Below are 25,474 nucleotides of genomic sequence, written 5' to 3'. Positions count from 1 at the left end.
GAGGGGAGACGCAGAGACAGATTTAGGAAAGAGTAGAGTGATTCTGGCAGCAGCGTTTTGGATAGATTGTAGAGGAGACAGGTGAGAGGCAGGAAGGCCGGACAGCAGGAGGTTGCGGTAGTCGAGACGGGAGAGAATGAGGGCCTGAGTCAGAGTTTTAGCAGTCGAGTAACAGAGGAAAGGGCGTATCTTTGTGATATTGCAGAGGAACAAGCGACAAGTTTTAGAAACGTTTTGAATGTGAGAGGAGAATGAGAGAGAGGAGACGAGTGTGACCCCTAGGCAGCGTGCTTGGGCTACTGGGTGAATGATCGTATTTCCAACAGTAATGTGGAAGGAGGTAGTAGGGCCAGGTTTGGGAGGAAGTATAAGGAGCTCTGTTTTTGCCATGTTAAGTTTCAGTCGGCGGAGGGCCATCCAGGATGATATTCCAGAGAGGCATTCAGAAACTTTGGTCTGTATAGCAGGTGTAAGGTCAGGGGTTGAAAGGTAAATTTGTGTGTCGTTAGCATAGAGGTGATATTTAAACCCAAAAGATGTGATTAGGTCACCTAGAGAGAGTGTGTAAAGAGAGAAGAGAAGGGGTCCCAGCACAGAGCCCTGGAGTACCCCTATAGCAGAGCTTTCCAAACTTTTCATGTTGGTGACACACTTTTTAGACATGCATAATTTCGCGACACAGTAATTCAGTTTTACTAGCAAACCGGAGGGTAAACTAACCCCTTATAAGAGATACGGACACATACATAAATTGTAATAACGAAACGTATGGGGACACAACATATCTCATGAAAACCTTTCATTTATATTTTTAAAAATATATGATTTGTAAGATAACATACATTTCCAAGATTGTTGTCATTTGCGTAATTTACTCACACTCTCTCACACACTCTAACACACTCACACACACACCCTCACTCACACACCCACACTCACCCACTCACACACCCACACTCACACACACTCTCTCACACACACACACTCTTACACACTCTCTCACATACACACACACTTTTACACTCACACATATTTGGGGGGCCAAATAGGAGCAGGGGGGGCCAAATAGGAGCGGGGTGGGGCAAATCGGACATGGGGGGGCAAATCAGACCGGGGGGGGGGCAACTCGGACCGGGGGGGGCGCAATTCAGACCAGGGGGGTGCTAAATCAGACCATGGGGGGCAAATTGGACATGGGGGGGCCAAATCGGACATGGGGGGGGGTCAAATTGGACAGGAGGGGCAGATCGGACCATGCGGGCCAAATCGGACAAGGGGGGGCCAAATCAGACATCGGGGGGGCAACTCGGATGGGAGGGCAAATCGAACTAGGGAGAGCAAATTGGACATGGGGGGGGGGCAAATCAGACCAGGGGGGTGCCAAATCGGACATGGGGGGGAAATTAGACCAGGGAGGGGAAATTGGACGGGGGGGGGGGCTAAATCGGTGCTAAGGGAGGCATGGAGCTGTACTTACCTTTCACTCCATGCAGGAAATGGCACCTTCTCAACTCAGATAGAGATTGGCTGCGCGCCAACCAATTAGGTGGGGGGACTTTTATTTATTTATTTTCCCCCAGCGCATGCCTGTCACCCTGTAGTGACCAGTTTTGTCGAGGGGCGGCAAACGGCCCGGCAAACCCCTGTTGGCAGCCCTGACTGCCCGCGTCCCCCCTAAATAATCCTGCGCCCCCCCAGGGGGCCCCAGTTTGCGCACCGCTCAGAGGTTTCTCCCGCGACACACCTACACACTGCAGCCGACACACTAACGTGTCGCGACACACAGTTTGGAAAGCTCTGCCCTATAGGCTTAGGCTAAGGCCCCGCTCCCAGAGTCAGCGCGCCCGCACTGCAGACAGGCGGGGCGCTGATATACACAGACCGCGATATGTGGTCTGTAGGGAGCCGGAGCCGGAGCGGGAGGTGGGCGGGAGTGGGAGGCTTGAGCGGGAGGGGGGCGTGGCTTGAGCGGAGGGACCCGCTACTCTCCCCCCCCCCCCTCCCCTCCCCGGCTCGGGCTGCTGATTGAAGGTAAGTAAAGCAACACACACACACACATACACACAGACAGGCACAGGCACATACACACAGACAGGCACACACACGCAGGCACTCATACACACACATACACACACACACAGACAGGCACGCACGCACTCAGACACATACACAGACAGGCACTCACGCTGCTTTCACTCCACACTCCTCCCCGCTCCCCGAAGCCTCTCCTCTTCCCGAAGCCTCCCCTCCCCATTGGCTTACAGCCACACCACGTGACGCGTCAACGCTAGGGATCACCATTTTCTTGTGTCCCATAGCGGCTGACGCGCCACAGCGTGTAGTGCGCTGTGCAGCCAGGGGGGACCGGGACCGGCTCGGGAGGATTCCCCTGCTGGTGGGGAACTCGCGTGTGGCCGCCCGCGCCACCGAGCGCAGCGGGTCCTAGGCCTTAAGCTTGCTGCATGGTTTGAGCACAGCCAGGGTTCAGATGCATAGCCAGTAAACCCACCCACAGACAGACTGTTTCGACCTTAATGGGTCTCTTCAGTGTGGGGTTGGTTATACTGGCTATGCAAAATGAAGCAGGGACCGGTTTTACCATACTTAGTTAAGTTATGGTGTATACATATATATTTGATAGATAAATCGAAATGAGATATTGGATAGAGAAGGGATTAAACCATTTATTTAACTGTTTAACACTCTGCTTTTTTTGTTTTGTTGATGTAATGTTTCATATATATATATATATATATATATATATATATATATATATATATATATATATATATATATATATATATATAGCAAATGGAAATATTATATTATATATATATATATATATATATATCTGTATTCCCATATATATCCATTCTATTCTCTGCTCCTGAGACTCCCTCACTTTCCCAAATATTGAGATTTTTTTTTCCTTCTTAGTGTCAAATAAATGTATTTGCTAAAAGAAAAAAAAAATGTGCAAGTCAGATTGTGGAGGTGAAAAAGTTTAAAAAAAATCAAGAACCACAAGTCTGTTTTAAAAATACTTATCAGTATTAATCACCCTAATATAACATGAAACTGCCATTAGTTCTTATGCGTCCAACCTGCACCTTCATTGCTATCTGTGTTTGTTGATTTAAAAAAAAAAATCCATTAACTATTGACATATTTGTGTCATAAATGATTCCCTTTCATGTATGTTTTTTTTTTTTTTCAAACAGGACTATAAATTCAAAATGTTGTAGAACTTTACAGCTTCAGATTAGGGGCAGAGACAGGTCAAGTTTGGGGAGACAGACTGTCTGAGGCTTCATTGCGGAGAAGCACGTTCCTTAGAGATCCAGTATGGGTTATAGACTGTCCTTTGTCAGGGCAGTGGGTATATGTAAGTGACAGACTCATTATCGTTATTATTTTTTATAAAGCACAATTAGTTTACACAGCACGGTAGTTAAAACATTCCATTTAAAATGAACAGGAATAAGAGCACAAGACATCACATATTTAAAGGGGAAAATGAACCCTTCCTTGCCTTGAAGATCTTCCAATTCATGTGGTATAAGACACAGTGATAACTGCAGTAGTTGATGGTGGTATGTACTTATTGCCAGCTCCAAGATATCATGAGATTTCGATGAAGTCCAGGTTTTCTAACTGTTGTCCCAATATACTGCGGATGGGGGAGGGGGGTTAACGATTCCCATAGAAAATAGGGACCTGAAAAGACAACTGAACTTGTACCTCATTCGGGATATCAATGCACAGCAAAGGGTAGGTAGTAGATTGGTGAAAAGGTTTGCGAGTCCTTGCTGTTTGGGTGTTACTTTACTGTTGATTAATGAATGCATGGGCTACATCTCTAGCAGAAGTGTTTGGGGCAATTAACATCAAAGAATACTTGGGTTGCACTCAAGGGAACCCTAAGGGATGAGGAAGTGCTGAGTAATGGACTTACACCTGGTAGGGTCTATGATTTTGCTTCCTATAGTGAAAGCAGGTAGAATAATTAGGTTGTGCCAAATGATCTTTTACTTCTGTCAACTTGTATATCCCGTATTCAATGCTGTCACCATTTCCATGTGCTGGTGAAAATTTGGTATCCCATTCATTTGAGTAGAGCTGGTCTCTTCTTCAACATGGAGAAGCAGCTTTAGAGTTTGAGTAGAGGCCTACATTTGATTCTTCTATTTAAAGGTGAGTTTTCAACTAAGCTTTAAGGATGGGAGTAGAGGGAGGTCGATATACAGTGGTAAGTGGGTTGGTCACCTCTGGAGATGAAGAGAGGCTCAGTGCAGATCAAAGTTGCCCACTATTGAAAAACTGAGGCCCATAATATCTGTAGTGCAGGAAGAATCTCCTGGGACCTCTTCTCTTTTCTCTGTACACACTCTCTCTAGGTGACCTAATAACATCTTTTGGGTTTAATTATCACCTCTATGCCGACGACACACAAATATACTTTTCAACACCTGACCTTACACCTGCTGTACAAACCAAAGTTTCTGAATGTCTCTCTGCTATATCAACCTGGATGGCCCTCCGACGCCTTAAACTCAACATGGCTAAAACAGAGCTCCTCATACTTCCTCCCAAACCTGGCCATACTACCTCCTTCCACATTACTGTTGGAACTACAATCATTCACCCAGTAGCCCAAGCACGCTGCCTAGGGGTCACACTCGACTCCTCTCTCACATTCGCCCCTCACATTCAAAACATTTTTAAAACTTGTCGCTTTTTCCTCCGCAATATAACTAAGATACGCCCTTTCCTCTGTTGTTCGACTGCTAAAACTCTGACTCAGGCCCTTATTCTCTCCCGTCTTGATTACTGTAACCTCCTGCTGTCTGGCCTTCCTGCCTCTCACCTGTCTCCCCTACAATCTATCCTAAATGCTGCTGCCAGAATCACTCTACTCTTTCCTAGATCTGTCTCAGCATCTCCCCTCATGAAATCCCTCTCCTGGCTTCCGATCAAATCCCGCATCTCACACTCCATTCTTCTCCTCACTTTTAAAGCTTTACATTCTTCTGCCCCTCCTTACATCTCATCCCTAATTTCTCGCTATGCACCATCCAGACTCTTGCGTTCTTCTCAAGGATGTCTTCTTTCTACCCCCTTTGTATCTAAAGCCCTCTCCCGCCTTAAACCTTTTTCACTGACTGCCCCACACCTCTGGAATGCCCTTCCCCTCAGTACCCGACTAGCACCCTCTCTATCCACCTTTAAGACCCACCTTAAGACACACTTGCTTAAAGAAGCATATGAATAGCACTGTGGATATTCTGAACACAGGATACATAAAGATTGGCCCCCTGCAGACGCACTTACCAGAACTCCCTCCTACTGTCTCTGTACGTTCTACCTACCTACCAATTAGACTGTAAGCTCCTCGGGGCAGGGACTCCTCTTCCGAAATGTTACTTTTATGTCTGAAGCACTTATTCCCATGATCTGTTATTTATATTATCTGTTATTTATTTGATTACCACATGTATTACTACTGTGAAGCGCTATGTACACTAATGGCGCTATATAAATAAAGACATACAATACAATACAATACAAGAATGGGTTCCTGCTGAGAGAACAGTTAGGTACAATATACACACACTCTACAAATGGCTGTGTACAACAGACTCATTTTATTCCAAACGATATTAAATGCATTCAGTGAGTACAGGAAAGGTCACAGTGGCCAGCAGTGGTCAAAGATTCAACAAAAACAGGATAATTTGTCTCTAAGGAAGGAAATTATAAATATAGAATCCCTTGCTGCAGTGGAAGCGCTATGTGCTGGGTGATAATGGTGAAAGGCGGGGTTGCAGACCTGTCTAAGACATGCAAATGAGCATACCGTAATATTTCCATTTTCTATATGCTTTACTGTGGAGGGTTTTTGTCACCTTTTTTTACCCACCATAACTTAACCAAGTGTGGTGAAACTTATCCCTGCTTCATTTTGCAAAGCCAGTATAACCAACCCCACACTGAGGAGACCCATTAAGGTTGAAACAACTGTCTGTGAGTGGGTTTACTGGCTATGCATCTTAACCCAGGCTGTGCTCAAAGCTGTGAAATGCAGCAAGCATAAGCTTATAGTGGACCATGTTATATAGTTTTGAAGCAAAAGGTGGCACTGTGTGCTCATTTGCATGTCATTTCCCAGAATCCCTTGCAGTAAAACGCTGTATGCTGGGTGATAATGGTGAAAGGCGGGGTTGCAGACCTGTCTAAGACATGCAAAGGAGCATACAGTAATATTTCCATTTGCTATATATATATGTATGTATGTATGTATGTATATATGTATATTATATATATATATATATATATATATATATATATATATATATATATATATATATATATATATATGTATAGATATATATGTATATTTTATATATGTATGTATGTTCTTCAGTATTAGGTGATACCTTTTTTATTTGGACTAACAATTTATGTCATAGGACAAGCTTTCGAGAGTTCTCCTCTCTTCCTCAAGTCGGCAATACTTATATATATCCGTCCAATGGATTTATTGTATAAAACCTGTAAAAAAGCTGAAACTGTTTTTAAAGCTTGTGAATTACAATGGTTAACACATATGTCAGATCCCACAGCTACTTCTGAAAAGAAAAGTACATTGTGTTTGTATTTATTTATCCAAAATAGATAGCTACTGAGGGAGTCGTGCATGAGATAAAACAAAAAGGACAATTAAGGCTAGATCATGGGTGGCTCAGTGGTTAAAGGCACTGTCCTTTTTAAGAAAGGCTTTTGTTGTTGACAGAGTGAGACTGTATCTTTAAACATGGCTTTGTTGTCAACTGCTGGAGTCTTAAGCAGACAAGTCCCCTTGAAGACGGACAAAAGAAAGAACCGTGTCACAATCTGAATCTTTGCTGTGTAGACAGGAAATCAATTATATTCTTTCCTTGGATTTTATTAGGGGAATTATTGGTTGACACACAATCTAATCCTCCTTTTTTTCTGGTAAAAGGGGTTTTGATCTACTTCAATAAAGCACTTTGCAAAAACCAACTGTTATATAGTCTATATTATTAGGCAGAACAGTAAACGTGCATTTAGCAGTGTGGGCCAGTTGGGGTCATGCACAGAACTGCGTAGAAATAATATTGGTTTCTTGCTTCAGAGTAAATTTACCCCAATCATTAATTATTATTAGGAATTATTTAACAGACTTGGTTTTTAACACGTTTGACATGTTTGCAGCTCTGCGTTCATGTAAACGGTGCGTATTAATATCGATTTCCTAATGAAATTATCTCTATATGTTTTACATTGGGCAATTTACACAAAGTAGTTCTGAAAGGGCAACCTCCGAGGAGCCGAATCAGTGAGATTTGAGGACTCTGGACTAAACCGCCCCCCCCCCCCCCATTAATTTTAATGGGAAAGTGCAGATTTTTATCAGTGAGACGCTGATACTAAAGGTCAGTGACCACGTTTCTTCCTCTGGGTGTCACCCCCTTTATTTGTGTTCTCTGCCGTGGCTTCAGGTGCCGCATTTGACTGCAAGCTCTTCAGGTTATAGATGCATTGTGCAAAAGATGACATGAAGGTTTCACCTAAATGGTCAACACTACAGAACAATCATTTATTCCTAAAGCAGCATTCCAAGCAAATAGTTTTTGTTGATAGGTACAAAGCAAGGTGTCTCGGGAGCTGATCCGCCTTCATTTCAGTTGTGGGAACCTCCTACCGGTTCTTCGTGCAAGTTTAAATACCCAGCGTCACGCTGCCCAATAGGAAGCCACAATTGATGACGTCACGGCTTCCTGTCGGCTCCCGTGCCTTCGGAGGTCAGTATCTTGGTAAATTGGGGGTCCCCTGAGCTGAAATTAAAGTGGTTCAACTCCAGAGACCCCCACTTCCCACCTAATAAAATAAATAAAACCATACCTTTAATGTGACTTCTGTCAGCTGACTTTATTTACATCTATAAGGTCACTGCTGTTTAGAATGAGTTTGATTGCCTTACAATGAGCGGGGCTTGGAAGATACAGATAGCACACATCCCTAAATGCAACGACAAAGATGAACCTCATTGCTGCCAGATTGAGGTCTCTTTGGCCATTGAGGGGTTAAAAGGAAAGCCTAGTTCTTATTCTGCAAACCTTACTTCTGCCTCTTGTAAACAGCTTGAAGAAAAGGGGAAAGGGGAGGGTTCGCAGCCTCAAATTAGGCTTCCAGGGTCAATCCCAGGTCAAGTTTTGTTTCCTTTAAACACAGATGACCTTAAAGAGGATATAATTTCAAAGTGGTTAAAAGTGCTGATGACACACAATCTGGGGAGACACGAGACAGACAAATGCATCCGATCAAAGGCACTAAGCACCAAACGATTGTGATAGAGCAGCCTTTGAAAGGGCAGCTATGTCGAGAAGAGACACATGAGTGTTAACAGGTTTGGGTTGTCGTCAAAGGCTGTAGCATAGACACTTCCAGTTGGGGGCGATTGGTGGCAAGTGAGTGACGCAGTTTAATTGTAATTATAAAGCAAATTGAGCTTCATAGCCAATAGCGGGGCAGTGATTAGTGCGTGAAATGTGTAACTGTACATTAGATGAAAGAAAAGACATTCCTTATGCAAATTCCTGTAACTTGGACGACTTCCAGAAATTGTTCGTTTTCACATTCTGGTTGGGCAACCTTTACTTTTATGGAGCACGGCATTGTACGATTATGGAGAATCGAGCAGAGAAGAGGGGAGACCATTGTATAATGCGCCATGAACAAGGACATTCAAAATAATTGATGTCAAATGAAGAGATTGGTGTTAATAATAATGAAGAATTGGTGACACTACCAAATGTCTCGGTTTGCATAGATCTACAGGAGTGGGGTGGGAGAGTCAGGAATACCTATATAAATGGCTTGGCATTATCACCAGACGTATATTTACTATTAAATAAGATATCACAGATGACTGCTTTAGGAACTTATATTCAAATATCACAGGTGACCTGTTGGTGGGTAATGAGGACTGGAGTTGGGCACCACTGACTTAGATCATCCCATACTCCTATCTCTAATATATAGCTGGCTCATATAAACCTTTATAGGTTGCACCTTCCATAAATGTGATGGCTTTAAATTATAAGATACAAATATATATATATATATATATATATATATACATGTAGAGGTATCAGTACCGTGTTAGCTGAGCTTCAATAATCAAAAAATAAATAGACGATACCGTTCTGGGCTAACAAAATGCTTTTGTTTGTGCAAGCTTTCGAGATACACTGATCTCTTCTTCCGGGATGTTACAATGAATGAAGCAAGCAAAGGGTTAATACTCTCTTCTTCAGGTCGAGCAATATATATATATAAAAGAGAAGAGAGAGCGCACGCCGCATAGCGTAAAAAAGTAAATTTATTGGTAGGAAAAAAGGGAAGGAGGGGAAGAATAGCACTTACAAAGGTAAGTTTAAAACAGGCAATTTGTAAAATAAGATCACCGCCTGCCAGGTAACTGCGCGTCTAATCCGCAATCAGAATCTCACTCCATAAGAAGGAAGAGAGGCGGTCCGCTGGAAGGCTGAAAAACTCCTTTGAATGTTCGCAAGAGTTCCGTGTGGAGCCTCAGTGAAGCCCCTTGTATTGTACAGCCACTGATCTGATCCGTGCGTGATCCGGCCTCATCGCGCACCTGCGTGATGACGTACCCTGACGCGTTTCGTCGCACATGGACAACTTTCTCAAAGGGGATAGATTGGAGTTCATTGGCCACATATTTAAGCCCAATTGGTTGCCTAGCAACCCTGTTACTGCCATTTCCATTGGCGCAACAAGTTGAATAGAAAACCAATGAGTAGAAAGCTCAAAAATGTAAACAAATTCTCTGAAACATATATTACAGAGAGTGTATATAGTAATTACAAAGCGGGTACTATACTTAATAAAAAAGATAAACTTGGTGTTGTACCAAAAAACATTTTCATAAAATAAACTGCTAAAACTAATTAATAACAGTACATGGGATATACTTGAGATATTGAGAACATGACACCTCAAAATAATGTTTTAACAGGAGTACTAGACATTCATAACCATACTATACAATAAGTGACACTGCAACATGTACAATTCCCATGTAAATAAATAAGAAGGGAAAGATATGGCCGCTCGGGACCTTGGACCACCTACCACACCAAATGTTTATATATATATTAATATGATATAAAATACTGAAATGTGCAACATAGAAGAGACATTCTATAGAATATTTGCACCCATGGCTCTACCAAATAGGTCTTTTAATATCGGTTTAGTGCCTGAGGCACATCTAGATAAAGGGACTTGACCTTGGTTAGGAGGAGTTGACATTGGGATAGGAGCCTAATTTAGCTCTTCAAAATCAAAGGCATTGCCAGTAGGCTACACTACTCATTCTGTTCAATGACAGGCATGCAACACTACATTATTCTTATATAGCAGACGCCAGGGCTTACTCATGATGTTTTTTACCCTGCATGAATGAAACAGGACTGCTACTTTCTGCCACCCTGGTTCCCTATAAAACTATTATTAAAATTACACACCCCACACCCCTACCTCTCTCCCCCACACCCCTACCTCTCTCCCCCACACCCTACCTCTCTCCCCCACACCCCTACCTCTCTCCCCCACACCCCTACCTCTCTCCCCCACACCCCTACCTCTCCCCACACCCCTACCTCTCTCCCCCACACCCCTACCTTTCTCCCCCACACCCCTACCTCTCTCCCCCACACCCCTACCTCTCCCCCACACCCCTACCTCTCCCCCACACCCCTACCTCTCCCCCACACCCCTACCTCTCCCCCACACCCCTACCTCTCCCCCACACCCCACCTCTCCCCCACACTCCCACTTCTCTCTCCGACACCCCCACTTCTCTCTCCGACACCCCACCTCTTTCCTCCACACACCCACCTCTCACACACCCCCACTTCTCACACACCCCCACCTCTCACACACCCCCACCTCACAACCCCACCTCTCTCCCCCACATCCCCATCTCTCTCCCCCACACACCCACCTCTCTCTCCCACCCCTCCACCTCTCTCCCTCACACCCCCCATCTCTCCCCACACCCATACCTCTCTACCCCACCCTCCCACTTTTCTCTCCCTCCCCCCACCTCTTTCCCACCCCCCACCTCTTTCCCACCCCCCACCTCTCTCCCCCCACCCCTCCCACCTCTCTCTCACCCCACCCCTCCCACCTCTCTCTCACCCCACCTCTCTCTCACCCCACCCCTCCCACCTCTCTCTCACCAACCCCTCCCACCTCTCTCCCCCCACCCCTCCCACCTCTCTCCCCCCACCCCTCCCACCTCTCTCCCCCCACCCCTCCCACCTCTCTCCCCCCACCTCTCTCCCCCCACCCCTCCAAGCTCTCTCTCACCAACCCCTCCCACCTCTCTCTCACCAACCCCTCCCACCTCTCTCTCACCAACCCCTCCCACCTCTTTCTCCCCCACACCCCCACCTCTTTCTCTCCCACACTCGACCTCTTTCTCTCCCCCACACCCCACCTCTTTCTCTCCCATCCCTCCAAGTTGGGCCCGACTTCAAGTGCCGGCCGGGTCCCCCTTAGCCGCCGGGCCTTGAACCGGTGTCCCGGCTTCCCCCCCTGTCGTTGGCTCTGACTGAGCCACCTGTGCTGAAGCAGGGATATTCTTAAAACCTGACCAGTTAGTCGCTCGTGAGGACTGGAGTTGGCCACCCCTTTAATGGGGGTCACACCTTTTGGCTCAGAATACTGTCTTGCAACAGGATTATATTCTCACACTAAATAAGAAGCATCCTATTACAACGTTGTATCTTTAGAAAAGGCCTTAAATCCTTGTCATAGGATATCATAACTATAATAATAATAATGAGTTCGAGAGTAATATAAATAAAAGAACAATAGTAAAAAATCCATTATAAAGCAGAGTATAATTCTTAGTTATATGCTTGCTTGCTTATACATACCACCAAATAGGGCACCAATGTCAGTCTCGCTAATGTCTCTATCTTGTCTGTTCGATATAAACCATGCCTAACTGTGGGTTCAACCATTCAGACCTTGTTAAAGTATCTATTTTAGGATTTGGATATGAGTAACACCAAGTTTAAGTATTATTTTACTAATGCAGCTTTAAGAAGTCCCCGCTTTACCATAATGGACTTTTGTGCATATGTGATGTTATGACAACGCTTCATTTGGCGAGCGGAGACTGCGTGTGGAAGAGTGCCTGGGGATTAGATTGAAAATGTAGAGGGAGAGTTGTGTCGGACAGCTTTGTAGGGGGGAAGTAGGACCTAGAATTTGATTCTGGTTGATATGGATATATCGATAGGATATGTGCGTCAGTGGTTCAGGTGCTCAAGTACTAGGTCAAAAGTATGATGATAATCATTGTATGATGATCAGGAGACATATACATATGGGGCATATAAATCCACGGTATAATGATATCAGTGGTATCTATTTTATACCCTTCCCCTCCTCGTTGGGATAGTCCTAAAGGCAGAAACCATAAAAGTACTCACTGTATCCTCCCCAATAATGTCTCAAGGTAACAAGGATGATAAAGTGCGCTCACGCACGAAACGCGTAGGAGTGTTATACCCTCCGTTTTTAAACAACTTGCAGCAGATTACAGTAGCCCAGTCGGCATATTAAAAGTGCAGGAATTAGAACTTTGGGGCATTGTGTGGTAAGGAACGGGCGTGTTTTAGCAATGGTAGGAATTGGTGACGTACTGGATGCATGGTATCAAGGAGAAAGAGGGGTCAATTATGACACCTAGACATCTGGCTTTGTGGTATCTGAAGGATAGTGGAGAAGTCAGGTAGGTTAGTAACACAAGTCTGGAGAGCGGTAGAAGACAAGAGGTAGTTTTGGGTTCAAGGTATTCGTGATTAAGAGTTTTCTTCCTTAAAACAGCAGCCTGTGTTGGTCGCCATTTTGCTTGCCCTTTCCAACGCAGTTTGTAAAACCTGATGCTTCATTCAGGAGTATTTCAAATATTTAGTATATGGGAGGTTAAAATGAAGCTCTCCCCAGTGCAGTCTAAAGGTGACCATGTTAACCTCAGAAGCTTCAATCATGAATTTTTACACTAGGAAAACATATTTTATATTTTAAACAAAAGAGCGGGACTTGCTCAGGGGGCAGGATTCTCACATTATGGCCCATATTCACTAAAAGGTGCTACGCTGTAGCCCAACCTAACTCCCATTCAAACTCATATAAGCTTCTGGGGAAGGGTTATTGCTGCTTTAAACGACATTTTCGTTTTGGGTTGTGGATCTAAGCTTGGCAAGTATTCCCGTAAATGAAAATATTTGTATTTATTTTTTACGTTTGTAGATTACTCAAACTGCTGTAGTCAACAAAGTGATCCGTGTATTTAATTCTATGGTGCCTCTAATTATAAAGCAGGACAAGGTTACATTCTTCGTTAGCTCCCTCCATCACACAACCTCTGCTAGATACTAGTGATTTCACCACCCGGCATGTGATCAGTTGAGATAGCAATCACGAGTCGCACACCCTTCCAATAGTCTCAAATGTCTAGATTGTTTGTGATAAAGGTGAGGATGAGTTATGCTTTTCAGCAAAGAACAGTAATAGCTCATTTGAAGAATCGGCCCCTAGCAATCTTCAAGCTATTGGGGGATCTCGTTTCACCGAATCCCTTTGCTTAAGTGTCCTTCATTCCATTCCGGAGTGAGGAACCAGCACCAAGTTCTTGGTTCCAAGATCTTATCCCCTTCGGTGTGCATTGGATATTCTGTGATATTTGCTTATTGTGGTTTTTACAGTTAGGGTTTCCGGGCCTCCGTTTGCAAATCTGTTAAACACATCTGAAATGATGGAACATTTGGTAGAGAAGTTGTTTTGTGCCAAGTGCTTTTCACTTTATCCAAACGCCAACTTCTGCACTACAGTAAAAGCCTTCCTTGCTCTAAAGGAAGGGATGAAAAGTCCTAACTCCCCGATTAACCCTTCAACTATTATTTGTTTTACTTCCCTCTATCAATAATCTAGTTCAACAATAAGGAAATGTCTTTATCTCCCAAACTGTCATTCAGTATTGGATAAAATAAGGATGATATTGTTCCAAACAGCTTACAAAGCTTGATGGTTAATAAACTGTAGTGAGTCACTGTTGCAACGTTACCCCTTTTGTACCAAAGGGGTTAAGAGACCTTCTTAGCAATAGAAAGGTTAAACTTGTGCTGGATTGAAAGGTTAAGTTCATTTCCAATTACCGGGCCAGCCTCTTACTGACATCTATGAAAACCTAGCACACAAATAGACGCTGTATACATTACCTTGTTGTTAGCCAATGTTTCTCAGCTAGGAATCTTATCTGGAGCCCATACAAAAGCATAGTTTGCTGTGCTGCCTGCCAGCGTACCTTTGCGGTATTCCCGAGATCTCTCCGGTCCGTTTACAGACCCCAGCGTGCTATTTTGGGAAGTCATTATTTCAGCGATCCAGAAATTCCCTTAAGCCGGGGTTTAGACGAGAGCTGGCCCGTTTCCCAACCCCCTCGCCTTGCACACAAGGGATAACTTTACAAATATAGGAGCAATACATTTTTAGCGGTCATTCAATCCTAGGCTACTTGAAGACTGGGATCAATGGGTGCACTAACTTCCGCTATCTCGAGGGGATCTGTTCTTTACAGATAAATAGACTTTCATTTAGTCTGTGAAGTGGGGGAGAGGGCTGCTTGTTCCAGTTCTTGCATAGTTACATCGTTACATCGTAGATGAGGTTGAAAAAAGACATACGTGCATCAAGTTCAACCTATGCTAAATTTAGACAGATATTTATCCCATATCCGTACTTACAGTATATTGATCCAGAGGAAGGCAAACAGAAACCCCAGTGACACATCATCCAATGATATCTCATAAGGGGAAAAATAAATTCCTTCCCAAGGGCAGATCCCTTTATCTTTTTATGGCTCATTTATACCAATTCCATCATGAGATCTTTTAGAACCCACCTTTATTTGTCCTCATTGTGATCTAATAATATACCGCAGAATCTCCCAGCAGTTTTCAATTTGAGACAAATGTTGGACCCTTGTTTCAGTGCCACTGTAATATCGCTGCCAGTTTTGGAATCACTGCAGCGTTCTTCCAAATGTACATTATCCTTAATGCATTGTGTATTCCAGTACTGCAGAATGTGCTACAGTTCTTTTAATGGATTAGATTTTGGGGTTGAAATGTCATAATTTCAGCTAAGAAATGATCATGTGATCGTTACATGGCTAAATGCTTTGCCTGTTTTGCCAATCCAGTATATCTCAGTAAGACTGATTGACACTGGTATGGGATAAGGATGGGCTGGTTTAAAATCTGACCCTCAAAGTTCGTTGGGGTGTTAGAATCGAATTTTGCAATAACCTCCTTTACGGTACTTTTTTTGGCACTGGGAGACTAGCCTTGTGGATACAAAGTGACCCCCGAACCCCTACCTGCAGCACTCGAGTTGTCCGTCTCCTCGAGTGGAAAAGGGAGCTTTTGACTCATTCAGCAAATGCGTTGCATTTCTGAATGTGGACATCCAGTGCTGCAGCAGTCCCACCCTCACCGAGCCTCTTGGCACAAGAGATATTTATCCTGGCTGCAGAAGAACACTGCGATGCTTTAAGCCAGGGGTGCTCAACTCTAGTCCTCAACTCCCCCCCTACCCAACAGGTCAGGTTTCAGGATATCTCAGCTTCAGCAGAGGTGGTCCAATCAGTCCCAGCTTCAGCACAAGTGGCTCAATCAGTCCTTGCTTCAGCACAAGTGGCTCAATCAGTCCCAGCTTCAGCACAAGTGACTCAATCAGTCTGATTGAGCCACCTGTGCTGAAGCTGGGATATCCTGTAAACCTGACCGGGTGGGGGGGGAGGAGAGGGGGCTTGAGGACTGGAGTTGAGCACCCCTGATTTAAGCAGTTGTAGAAACAATAACATACATTTGCTTATGTCACGTTTGGAATCTATATCCTGTCCGGCTTATTTGTGGATCAGATGAAGAACAGTGCAGAGCTGGGGGACGTTTTCCGTGCTGCTCACCGCTGCAGCTTTGCAGTGTGGGAGGAACGTGCTGGGACGCGAGTTGCCACTTGGCTGCATATTAAAAGTCAAGCTTGAGCCAGTGCTGGATTTGACATTGGCTAGAGGAGATGTAAAAGCACGAAGTAGCTGAATATGCAATTGGAGTCATATTCTGACCTAAAGGGACCGTGGCAAAGTGAACTAATGTCAGTGGCATGTTTGATGTGTGAAATCCAAGTGATTGGCACCATTTAAAAAAAAAGTCAGACATAGAAATTTGACCGTATATAAGAATTGCCTGCCCATAATATAATTTGACCGTATATAAGAATTGCCTGCCCATAATATAATTTGACCGTATATAAGAATTGCCTGCCCATAATATAATTTGACCGTATATAAGAATTGCCTGCCCATAATATAATTTGACCATATATAAGAATTGCCTGCCCATAATATAATTTGACCGTATATAAGAATTGCCTGCCCATAATATAATTTGACCGTATATAAGAATTGCCTGCCCATTATATAATCTGACCGTATATAAGAATCGCCTGCCCATTATATAATTTGATCGTATATAAGAATTGCCTGCCCATAATATAATTTGACCGTATATAAGAATTGCCTGCCCATTATATAATCTGACCGTATATAAGAATTGCCTGCCCATAATATAATTTGACCGTATATAAGAATCGCCTGCCCATTATATAATTTGACCGTATATAAGAATTGCCTGCCCATTATATAATCTGACCGTATATAAGAATCGCCTGCCCATTATATAATTTGACCGTATATAAGAATTGCCTGCCCATAATATAATTTGACCGTATATAAGAATCGCCTGCCCATAATATAATTTGACCGTATATAAGAATCGCCTGCCCATAATATAATTTGACCGTATATAAGAATCGCCTGCCCATTATATAATTTGACCGTATATAAGAATCGCCTGCCCACTATATAATTTGACCGTATATATGAGAGACCTGCCATTCTTTTCCTACCCTGCCGTAATACCTCAGACCCTATTCGATTGTTGCTTTCTTTCCCCTTTTGTGTTGGCCCCCTACCACCTCTGTTGGGAGGCTGTACCATGAACCCACCACTCTTTCTGTGTAGAAGTACTTCCTCGCTTACTTACTTTCCTCCCGCCCTCCCGCCCTCCAGCTTCAGAGAATGAGCTCTTGTTTTAGCATATCTCTCTCTCTCTCTCTCTCTCTCTCTCTCTCTGTCTCTGTCTCTGTGTGTCTCTCTCTCTCTCTCTCTCCTCTCTCTCTCTCTCTCTCTCTCTCTCTCTCTCTCTCTCTCTCTCTCTCTCTCTCTCTCTCTCTCTCTCTCTCTCTCTCTCTCTCTCTCTCTCTCTCTCTCTCTCTTTCTCTTTCTCTTTCTCTTTCTCTTTCTCTTTCTCTCTCTCTTTCTCTTTCTCTTTCTCTCTCTCTATTTCTCTCTCTCTATTTCTCTCTCTCTCTCTCTCTCCTTCCTGCACATTGTTGAACCACTTTGTCAATTTGAAGGTTTCAATCATATCCCCCCTCTCCCTTCTATTCTCTAAACCAGGGGCGGCCAACTCCAGTCCCCAGAGGCCACCAACAGGCCAGGTTTTCAGGATATCCCTGCTTCGTCACAGGTGGTGCAGTCATTGCCCGAGCTGCTGATTGAGGCACCTGTGCTGAAGCAGGGATATTCTGAAACCCTGACCTGTTGGTGGCCCTTGGCGACTGACGTTAGCCCCTCATGCTCTAAATTGTACACATTAAGACAAGATTACGGTTTAAAAATAAAATAAAATAGACTTTTGATGCCTCCATGGTAACCACATGCTTTGGAGTGTATTTACCATCTTTACCTGGTTTCTTTTGCGTTTTGTAAACTACTGTACTTGCACAGAACCTGGCGATCCAGGACTTGTTGTTTTATTTAAAGAAGCAAACCTGCCCAATTTAGCTATGGACAGAACGTGGGTCGGGGGTTTCTCCGGAGATAAACCTCGCTAATATCTCAGGGTTCGGCGAGAAGGGGCGGGGGGCGTTGAGTTTCCGGAAAAAAAAATATTCTAAATATAGATACAGTTTGAAAAAGGAAACAAATAAAAATGCGAGTGAGAACTCCAGATGTAGCCAGGATTGGATTCCCTGAGCCGCAGGAAATATTCCCAGCGGCTCCACGGCAGGAGACAGCTGCTGGCGACCCCAGAGCCTCAGTGTTAGCCTATGGGTTGCCTGCAGCCAGGAGAATGCCGCGGGAGTGTTCGCCGGCAACGATGATCGTTGCCCGGGCTGCAAGTATAGTTACGCATCCATCGTTAGCCAAACAGGCCAAGCACAGTCATTGCTAGACTGGAATTACTCCGGCCTTAGAAAATCGGAAAATAGTACATTTTACAACGGAAGATAGCAAGTGAATATAATACTTTTTGTTGGGGTTGAATGTTTCTAGGGAAGCCAATTGCGGAACTGCCTGTCTATAAGTGCGGGCACCCATAGGACTAAATGCAGCTATTGGCAAAGTAGGCTGAAACGTAGTGATTGATGCCTTAAAAAAAAGGCTGGTGTTTGTAATTAAACTGTATTATTGCTTTATCGTGGCAATGTTTCAACATTGTGATCAAAAGCTAAGCATGGATTTCACTGCCTTATATAAGCGGTGCTCAAGTCAGTCCTCAAGCGCCTCCCTCCCAGCCTCCACCCCCCCCTCAAACAGGTCAGGTTTTCAGGATATCCCAGCTTCAGCACAGGTGGCTCAATCAGAGGTTCAGTCGAAGACTGAGCCTCTGATTGAGCGCCACCTCTGCTGAAGCTGGGACTGGTTGTGCCACCGGTGCTGAAGCAGAGATATCCTGAAAACCTGACCTGTTGGGGGGGCTTGAGGACTGGAGTTGATCACCTTACGTAATTGGTGCTCGGACAGTGAGATGTCAACAAGTATTTTTATGTTATCACTACCAGGTAGCAAACCAGATTGATTATCAGTATCTGAAGTCTCCCACTTTCTTTTCAAATCCATCAGTGGAAAGCAGTCATTCTATCCAGAGCACGGAGGTGCGTGTCGCGTTCGGAGCACGGAGGTGCATGTCGCACTCGGAGCACGGAGGTGCGTGTCGCGTTCAGAGCACGGAGGTGCATGTCGCGTTCGGAGCACGGAGGTGCGTGTCGCGTTCGGAGCACGGAGGTGCGTGTCGCGTTCGGAGCACGGAGGTGCGTGTCGCGTTCAGAGCACGGAGGTGCGTGTCGCGTTCGGAGCACGGAGGTGCATGTCGCGTTCAGAGCACGGAGGTGCATGTCGCGTTCGGAGCACGGAGGTGCATGTCGCGTTCAGAGCACGGAGGTGCGTGTCGCGTTCGGAGCACGGAGGTGCGTGTCGCGTTCGGAGCACGGAGGTGCATGTCGCGTTCAGAGCACGGAGGTGCATGTCGCGTTCGGAGCACGGAGGTGCATGTCGCGTTCGGAGCACGGAGGTGCGTGTCGCGTTCGGAGCACGGAGGTGCATGTCGCGTTCGGAGCACGGAGGTGCGTGTCGCGTTCAGAGCACGGAGGTGCATGTCGCGTTCAGAGCACGGAGGTGCGTGTCGCGTTCGGAGCACGGAGGTGCATGTCGCGTTCAGAGCACGGAGGTGCGTGTCGCGTTCGGAGCACGGAGGTGCATGTCGCGTTCGGAGCACGGAGGTGCATGTCGCGTTCGGAGCACGGAGGTGGATGTCGCGTACAGAGCACGGAGGTGCATGTCGCGTTCAGAGCACGGAGGTGCATGTCGCGTTCAGAGCACGGAGGTGCATGTCGCGTTCAGAGCACGGAGGTGCGTGTCGCGTTCAGAGCACGGAGGTGCATGTCACGTTCGGAGCACGGAGGTGCATGTCGCGTTCGGAGCACGGAGGTGCATGTCGCGTTCGGAGCACGGAGGTGCATGTCGCGTTCGGAGCACGGAGGTGGATGTCGCGTACAGAGCACGGAGGTGCATGTCGCGTTCAGAGCACGGAGGTGGATGTCGCGTACAGAGCACGGAGGTGCGTGTCGCGTTCGGAGCACGGAGGTGCATGTCGCGTTCAGAGCACGGAGGTGCATGTCGCGTTCATGCCACCGAGTTGAATTCTAGAGACCGCTTGCCGTTCTGACACTGGTGTGGTCGGCAAATCTCACATATACATACATATTCACGACTGTTTTGCAACCCTGTGAGAAATCCGCGTGCATGTAGAGTTCGGGAGGGTTCCGCGAGCCGAAATCCCTGCTGGGAGGGTTAGAGGGGGCAGGATTTATTCACTTGCAATCACTGCGAAGAATCACAAATGTTTCTTGACGAGGCATGAAAAAAGAAAAAACTCCTGGGGCATAGTACGGGGTGAGAGGAGAGCACGCGCCCATCCTGGGGCAGATCAAAAACAGGGGTGGAATTTTTCACAGGTTGTGAGAGGCCACAGTGTGTCCTCAATCCAAACGAGTACAGATGTCCTAAATTACAGACAGTGCAGCATGATTGGAGGGGGGGGGATGTTTGTACGCTGAAGGGTGAGATGTGTTATGCATTTATGAGCTCTCTGGACCGATGGAATGGCCGAGTGCAGTGGTGACCAACTTCAGTCCTCAAGAGCCATCAACAGGTCAAGCATTAGGGATATCCCTACTTCAGCACCTGTGGCTCAATCAGTCAATGCTTCAGCACAGTTGGCTCAATCAGTCCCAGCTTCTGCACCGGTGGCTCAATCAGTGGCTCAGTCTTCATCCTTAAACCCTGACCTGTTGGTGGCCCGTGAGGACTAGAGTTGGCCGCCCCTGGCTTAGTGGCAATAATAATATTTGTAATGTTAAAAAAAAAAAAAGAGTGGCACACTGATGGTGCTCATTTGCATGTCGTTACCCAGAATCCCCGCTGCCGTGGGTGCATTGTATGATATTGGGGGAAGGCAGGCCTGTTTCAGACATGTGAATGTGCTCACAAGTGGGATTTTTTTTATTTAATGTTAAAGTATATTTTTTTATATTAATAATAATAATTAGAATAAAATAAAACGATCATAGAACTTTTAATCTAATTTTGGTGTCTTGAATGGAGGGAGATAGGGATTTGCCCCTAGGCTAGGATCTGGTGACACAGTGGATTTGAACCACTCGGGGGGCGATGCTATCACGTTTACCTTGTTGTCTTCTGTATTAAAGATGACCCACATACGTCAGGAATACGAGATGAGGATTAAAGGTCTGATGCCCTTTGCCATGAGGCAGGAACTCGAAGACACCATCCTGTCATTGAAATCACAGGTAAACGACGTAATATAATTAATATCATGCGCCAACCTATGCCATAGCGCAGCGGTGCGTAAACAGGGGGGTTTACAGAGGCCCCGCGCGCTTCACGAAGGCACTTAAATTAAGTGCCGGGGGAGCTGCAGGGCCTCTGTAAACCTTTACTTACCTTGGTTCCACACGCGACGCCATGGCAACGCTGCGTCAAATGGCGCAGCGAGGTCATGTGACGTCACGTTGCTATGGCAATGTGACGTCATGACGCCAGAGCCAAGGTGAGGGGGGGGGGGGGCGCGGGGTGAGGTGACCGCCGGCAGGGGGGCGCAGGGAAAATAGTTTGCGCCCCCCTGCCATAGCGCAGTACAATAGTGTTGAATCAAGGAAACCTATAAAATAATGAACATACATTGTAACAGTAATAAGTAAAGATGTGGGAGTCTGTCCTGATTTCCTTGGCAAAAGGAGCAAGGGCTGTATGTTAATTTTTGCAGTTTTAATAACAGGTGTTGTACCAAAGTTATCCTAAATTCGCCAAAGTTATCCTAAATTCGCCAAAGTTATCCTAAATTCGCCATAGTTATCCTAAATTCGCCAAACTTATCCTAAATTCGCCAAACTTATCCTAAATTTGCCAGAGTACTGTATTTGACAGGTGTTAGATGTCAAAGTTCTCTCTAAGGGACAGATTTTATATGTTCCACGTTGCTTTTGGATGCTTCAGAAAAGTTTAAATCAGGCCCTAAGTTAAAGTTAGCTGTCACTGATTTTTAACAAAATGTCACATATTTGGGAATATTTCGCCAGTCGCAATAATCCAAAATGTACCGACGTGCTGGAAGGTTTTACCCATATCTCTTAGTTAGGCAAGAGGTGCTCAGAGAAAAGAGAGACGAGACGTCTGAAGGATTGAATAAGTTGCCATGGATAAGAATATCTTGCTCTTACTTAAGGAGGTACATTGGGAGCTGATCGTGTGCTGGGACACGTGGTTTTCTAAAGCACGGGCGCTCAACTCCAGTCTTCAACACCCCCTGCCCCTCGCCCAACATTTCAGGTTTTCAGGATATCCCAGCTTTAGCACAGGTGGCTCAGTCAAAGACTGAGCCTCTGATTGAGCCACCTGTGCTGAAGCAGGGACCAAATGAGCCACCTATGCTGAAGCAGGGACCGATTGAGCCACCTGTGCTGAAGCTGGGATATCCCGAGAACCTGCCATTTGACGGGGGGCTTGCAGACTGGAGTTGAGCACCCCCTGCTCTAAAGAGCTCTTGGCATCTGTCAAGCGAACAGATTGTGTTCACATAGAAAACAGAAGCACTCACAGTTCCTCCATCAACACTGCCAGGGAAGCACCGCCTTCCTCAGTAAGGCCGCGATTATAGTGCATGCTCGCGTGACCACGAGACGTGGCGCGCGCACGAAACATGCACTGCAGGCGGGAGGTGTGGCCGTGACGTCACGTGAGCGGTTCGCCCTCATTGGCTGAACCACTTCACGTGATGCGGACGTCACGCGGCCGTCACTTGAAAGACAAAATATTTTGTCTTTCCAACACGCCGTCTCTCTTCCGCGCGGTCGCACGCACTACAGGCAACTACATTGTAAGCAAGGCGCGCGCCGTCACTATAATCGCGGCCTAAGGGAGTACCATTTATTTATAAATAAATACCATACGTAAAGACAGATAAGGAGACGGCCCTGCAGCGGATAAGGGATCGTCAAGATAAGGAGCAGGACAGGAACGGCGATCCCTCAACAAACCCGCGCATCTTTCTGCACAAGTCTCCCTGGAGGGCTGTCTCCTGCCTTTACAAGGTAACAGATCAACCAATTCATTTATCTCAGAGGCCGCGAGTCATCAAAGTCAATCTGGCGCTAACTGTCATTGTATTGAATGGCAGACAGGTCGGGCGCGATACCTCACAGACAGGTCGGGTGCGATACCTCACAGACAGGTCGGGCGCGATACCTCACAGACAGGTCGGGCACGATACCTCACAGACAGGTCGGGCGCGATACCTCACAGACAGGTCGGGTGCGATACCTCACAGACAGGTCGGGCGCGATACCTCACAGACAGGTCAGGCGCGATACCTCACAGACAGGTCGAGCGCGATACCTCACAGACAGGTCGAGCGCGATACCTCACAGACAGGTCAGGCGCGATACCTCACATCACATTTTGTTGAATCTCGGCCCACACCTGACCCCCCAAAAATATATCTTTCTAGAAATGTCGTTTACATTTCCTCTTGTTACCCTTCTCGCACAATTCACTGCCAAATCCCTGCTGGCAAAGGGGCTTAGCCTCCTTACCTTTCATTTATCTTGGCAGCAAGATACACACGCAGCCGGCAACACACAGGTGTTACCCTGGCATTTTCACATTGCTGGGATTCCTCCTTAGAAACCTGGCACCTGTCGCGGTGTTAATAGACCAGCATTGTCTGCCTTATACTTGAGAGCGCTCTGTCTCCAGCAGGACAGCGTGTCGAGGGGAGGAAGAGAGCATCTCTCCTCTGCCTCAGGTATGCAGGTGGGATCACCTGGTTTTAATCCAGTGTTGGACCATACACGATAAAACCTTAGCATTGAAGCACAAACCTTATCTGGGATTCACAAAGCCAAGATGCGGGATATCACACCCGGGTCAAGCGTCTACTGGCTGTTTATGCTGTATTGGGGTACGGTATATCAAGAGTCCCAGCCATTGGGTTCTCAGTGATTGGTAAAATCCGTGGTACTTAAAACGTGGTCCCGAAAAACAGTAGTGTTGGTCACGGAAATCCTTCGTACTGCATCCTTGTGCAATTTGTGCCTTTTTCTAACGCTACTGAAAGCTGATTTATGAATTTGGGTGCAGTATTTTTGAAATATGTTATATGTGTGTATATATATATATATATATATATATATATATATATATATATATATATATATATATGTTGATAACATATCTGAGTGTAACTATGGTGGACCTCCAAATGATTATTGACCTTAAAGTTGCCCATGAGGAAAGGTTGGAGAATCCTTGGGCTGGGTGGGACGTTGAAAGAAAGGTGTATCACAGGCCCGGGTGCGTAAATAGGGGGTGTCTGCAATGCTGTGAAACCCAGTGTTGTGTTTTGTCTCCAGTTTATTTTAGGGCAGTTGTGTAGCCTAGTCGGTTAGGATATTGGTCTTAAACAATGCAGCAGCCCCATGCTGAAACCCAGAGGCAAATATATATCCTCTATTATAAAAATCATGCTTCGGAGAATTACCTTCACCAGGTGTCCGAAAAGTCAATGTACCCAGAATTTGGCTGTATCGTGTATTTGCTTCTGGTTTTGTGACGATTGGGCCCTACTGCACAGGACCTCAAATTCAAGTTCTTGGAAGTTTCCTTGTGATAGTGCACGATTGGCACTATCGGAATTAAATGCATAACCCCCTTTATCTCCCAATGCCTTCCCATGTATACATCAGTGTATCTGTCTAGTTAAAATACCTCCTCGTCTTGCTAAGATGTTTTGGATTATTACAATCACACAAGATGAGCATGATACTGTCTTCCAGTGTCTGTCGGTCTGGGGAGCCCCTTCCTCCGCTGGCCTAGTGGGACATCTTTCCCGGGACAACCTATTCCCCCCTCTCCTGTCTGCTGCCTGTTGGGGAGCCCACCAGGGATGTGGGTACACTGGGGACTTCCCTGTTTCTCTGGCCGTCCAGTATATCTCTGAATGTGTGAGACTGAAGATGTAACCAAAAATGGAGCATGTCCATTCTCAGGAATCCTGACCGTCTTGTATGTTTCCCAGGTGAACTTTCTACAGAAGCGAGCCCAGGTGCTTCAGGAAGACCTCAACACTAATCAGAACAAAAGGTAAGAGGGCTGGATATGACAGCGTGCCGAGGTTGTTTTATGCCTTCTACCTGTGTTATTTCGCTGGGGGGGAGTTTTGAGAGATTAATTAAGGATTTCAAAGTAAAAAGCACCTTGTCTTCTGTGAACAGAGCCTTTGAGGGCCTGCCCACCCCTTTCTCAACCACAGTGCTTAGTCAGGGAGTTTTAGAGCATGGTACAAGTGCATTACAAGTCTAGGCCTCCACTCAGGGCTCATGATGAAACAGAAGCCCCAAAACACAGCTGCCAGACCGAGCAAAT

The 25,474-nt window shown here is 45.7% G+C and overlaps 1 protein-coding gene across 1 annotated transcript in view; it reads left to right on the top strand.

Moving 5' to 3' along the window:
• The window catches only part of CEP112 (centrosomal protein 112), a 287,868-nt gene extending 262,672 nt beyond the window's left edge, over positions 1–25,196 (top strand). The window contains exons 14-15 of the mRNA XM_075579533.1: positions 21,241–21,342; positions 25,128–25,196. Of these exons, the coding sequence (XP_075435648.1) occupies positions 21,241–21,342; positions 25,128–25,196 (171 nt within the window). The remainder of the gene's footprint in view (positions 1–21,240; positions 21,343–25,127) is intronic.
• The last annotated feature ends 278 nt before the right edge of the window (positions 25,197–25,474 follow it).

The sequence above is a fragment of the Ascaphus truei genome, chromosome 22 (genome assembly GCF_040206685.1).
Source record: "Ascaphus truei isolate aAscTru1 chromosome 22, aAscTru1.hap1, whole genome shotgun sequence".
NCBI lineage: Eukaryota > Metazoa > Chordata > Amphibia > Anura > Ascaphidae > Ascaphus > Ascaphus truei.
Note: the sequence above shows the minus strand (reverse complement) of the source record. Positions and strands in the feature narration are given on the sequence as shown.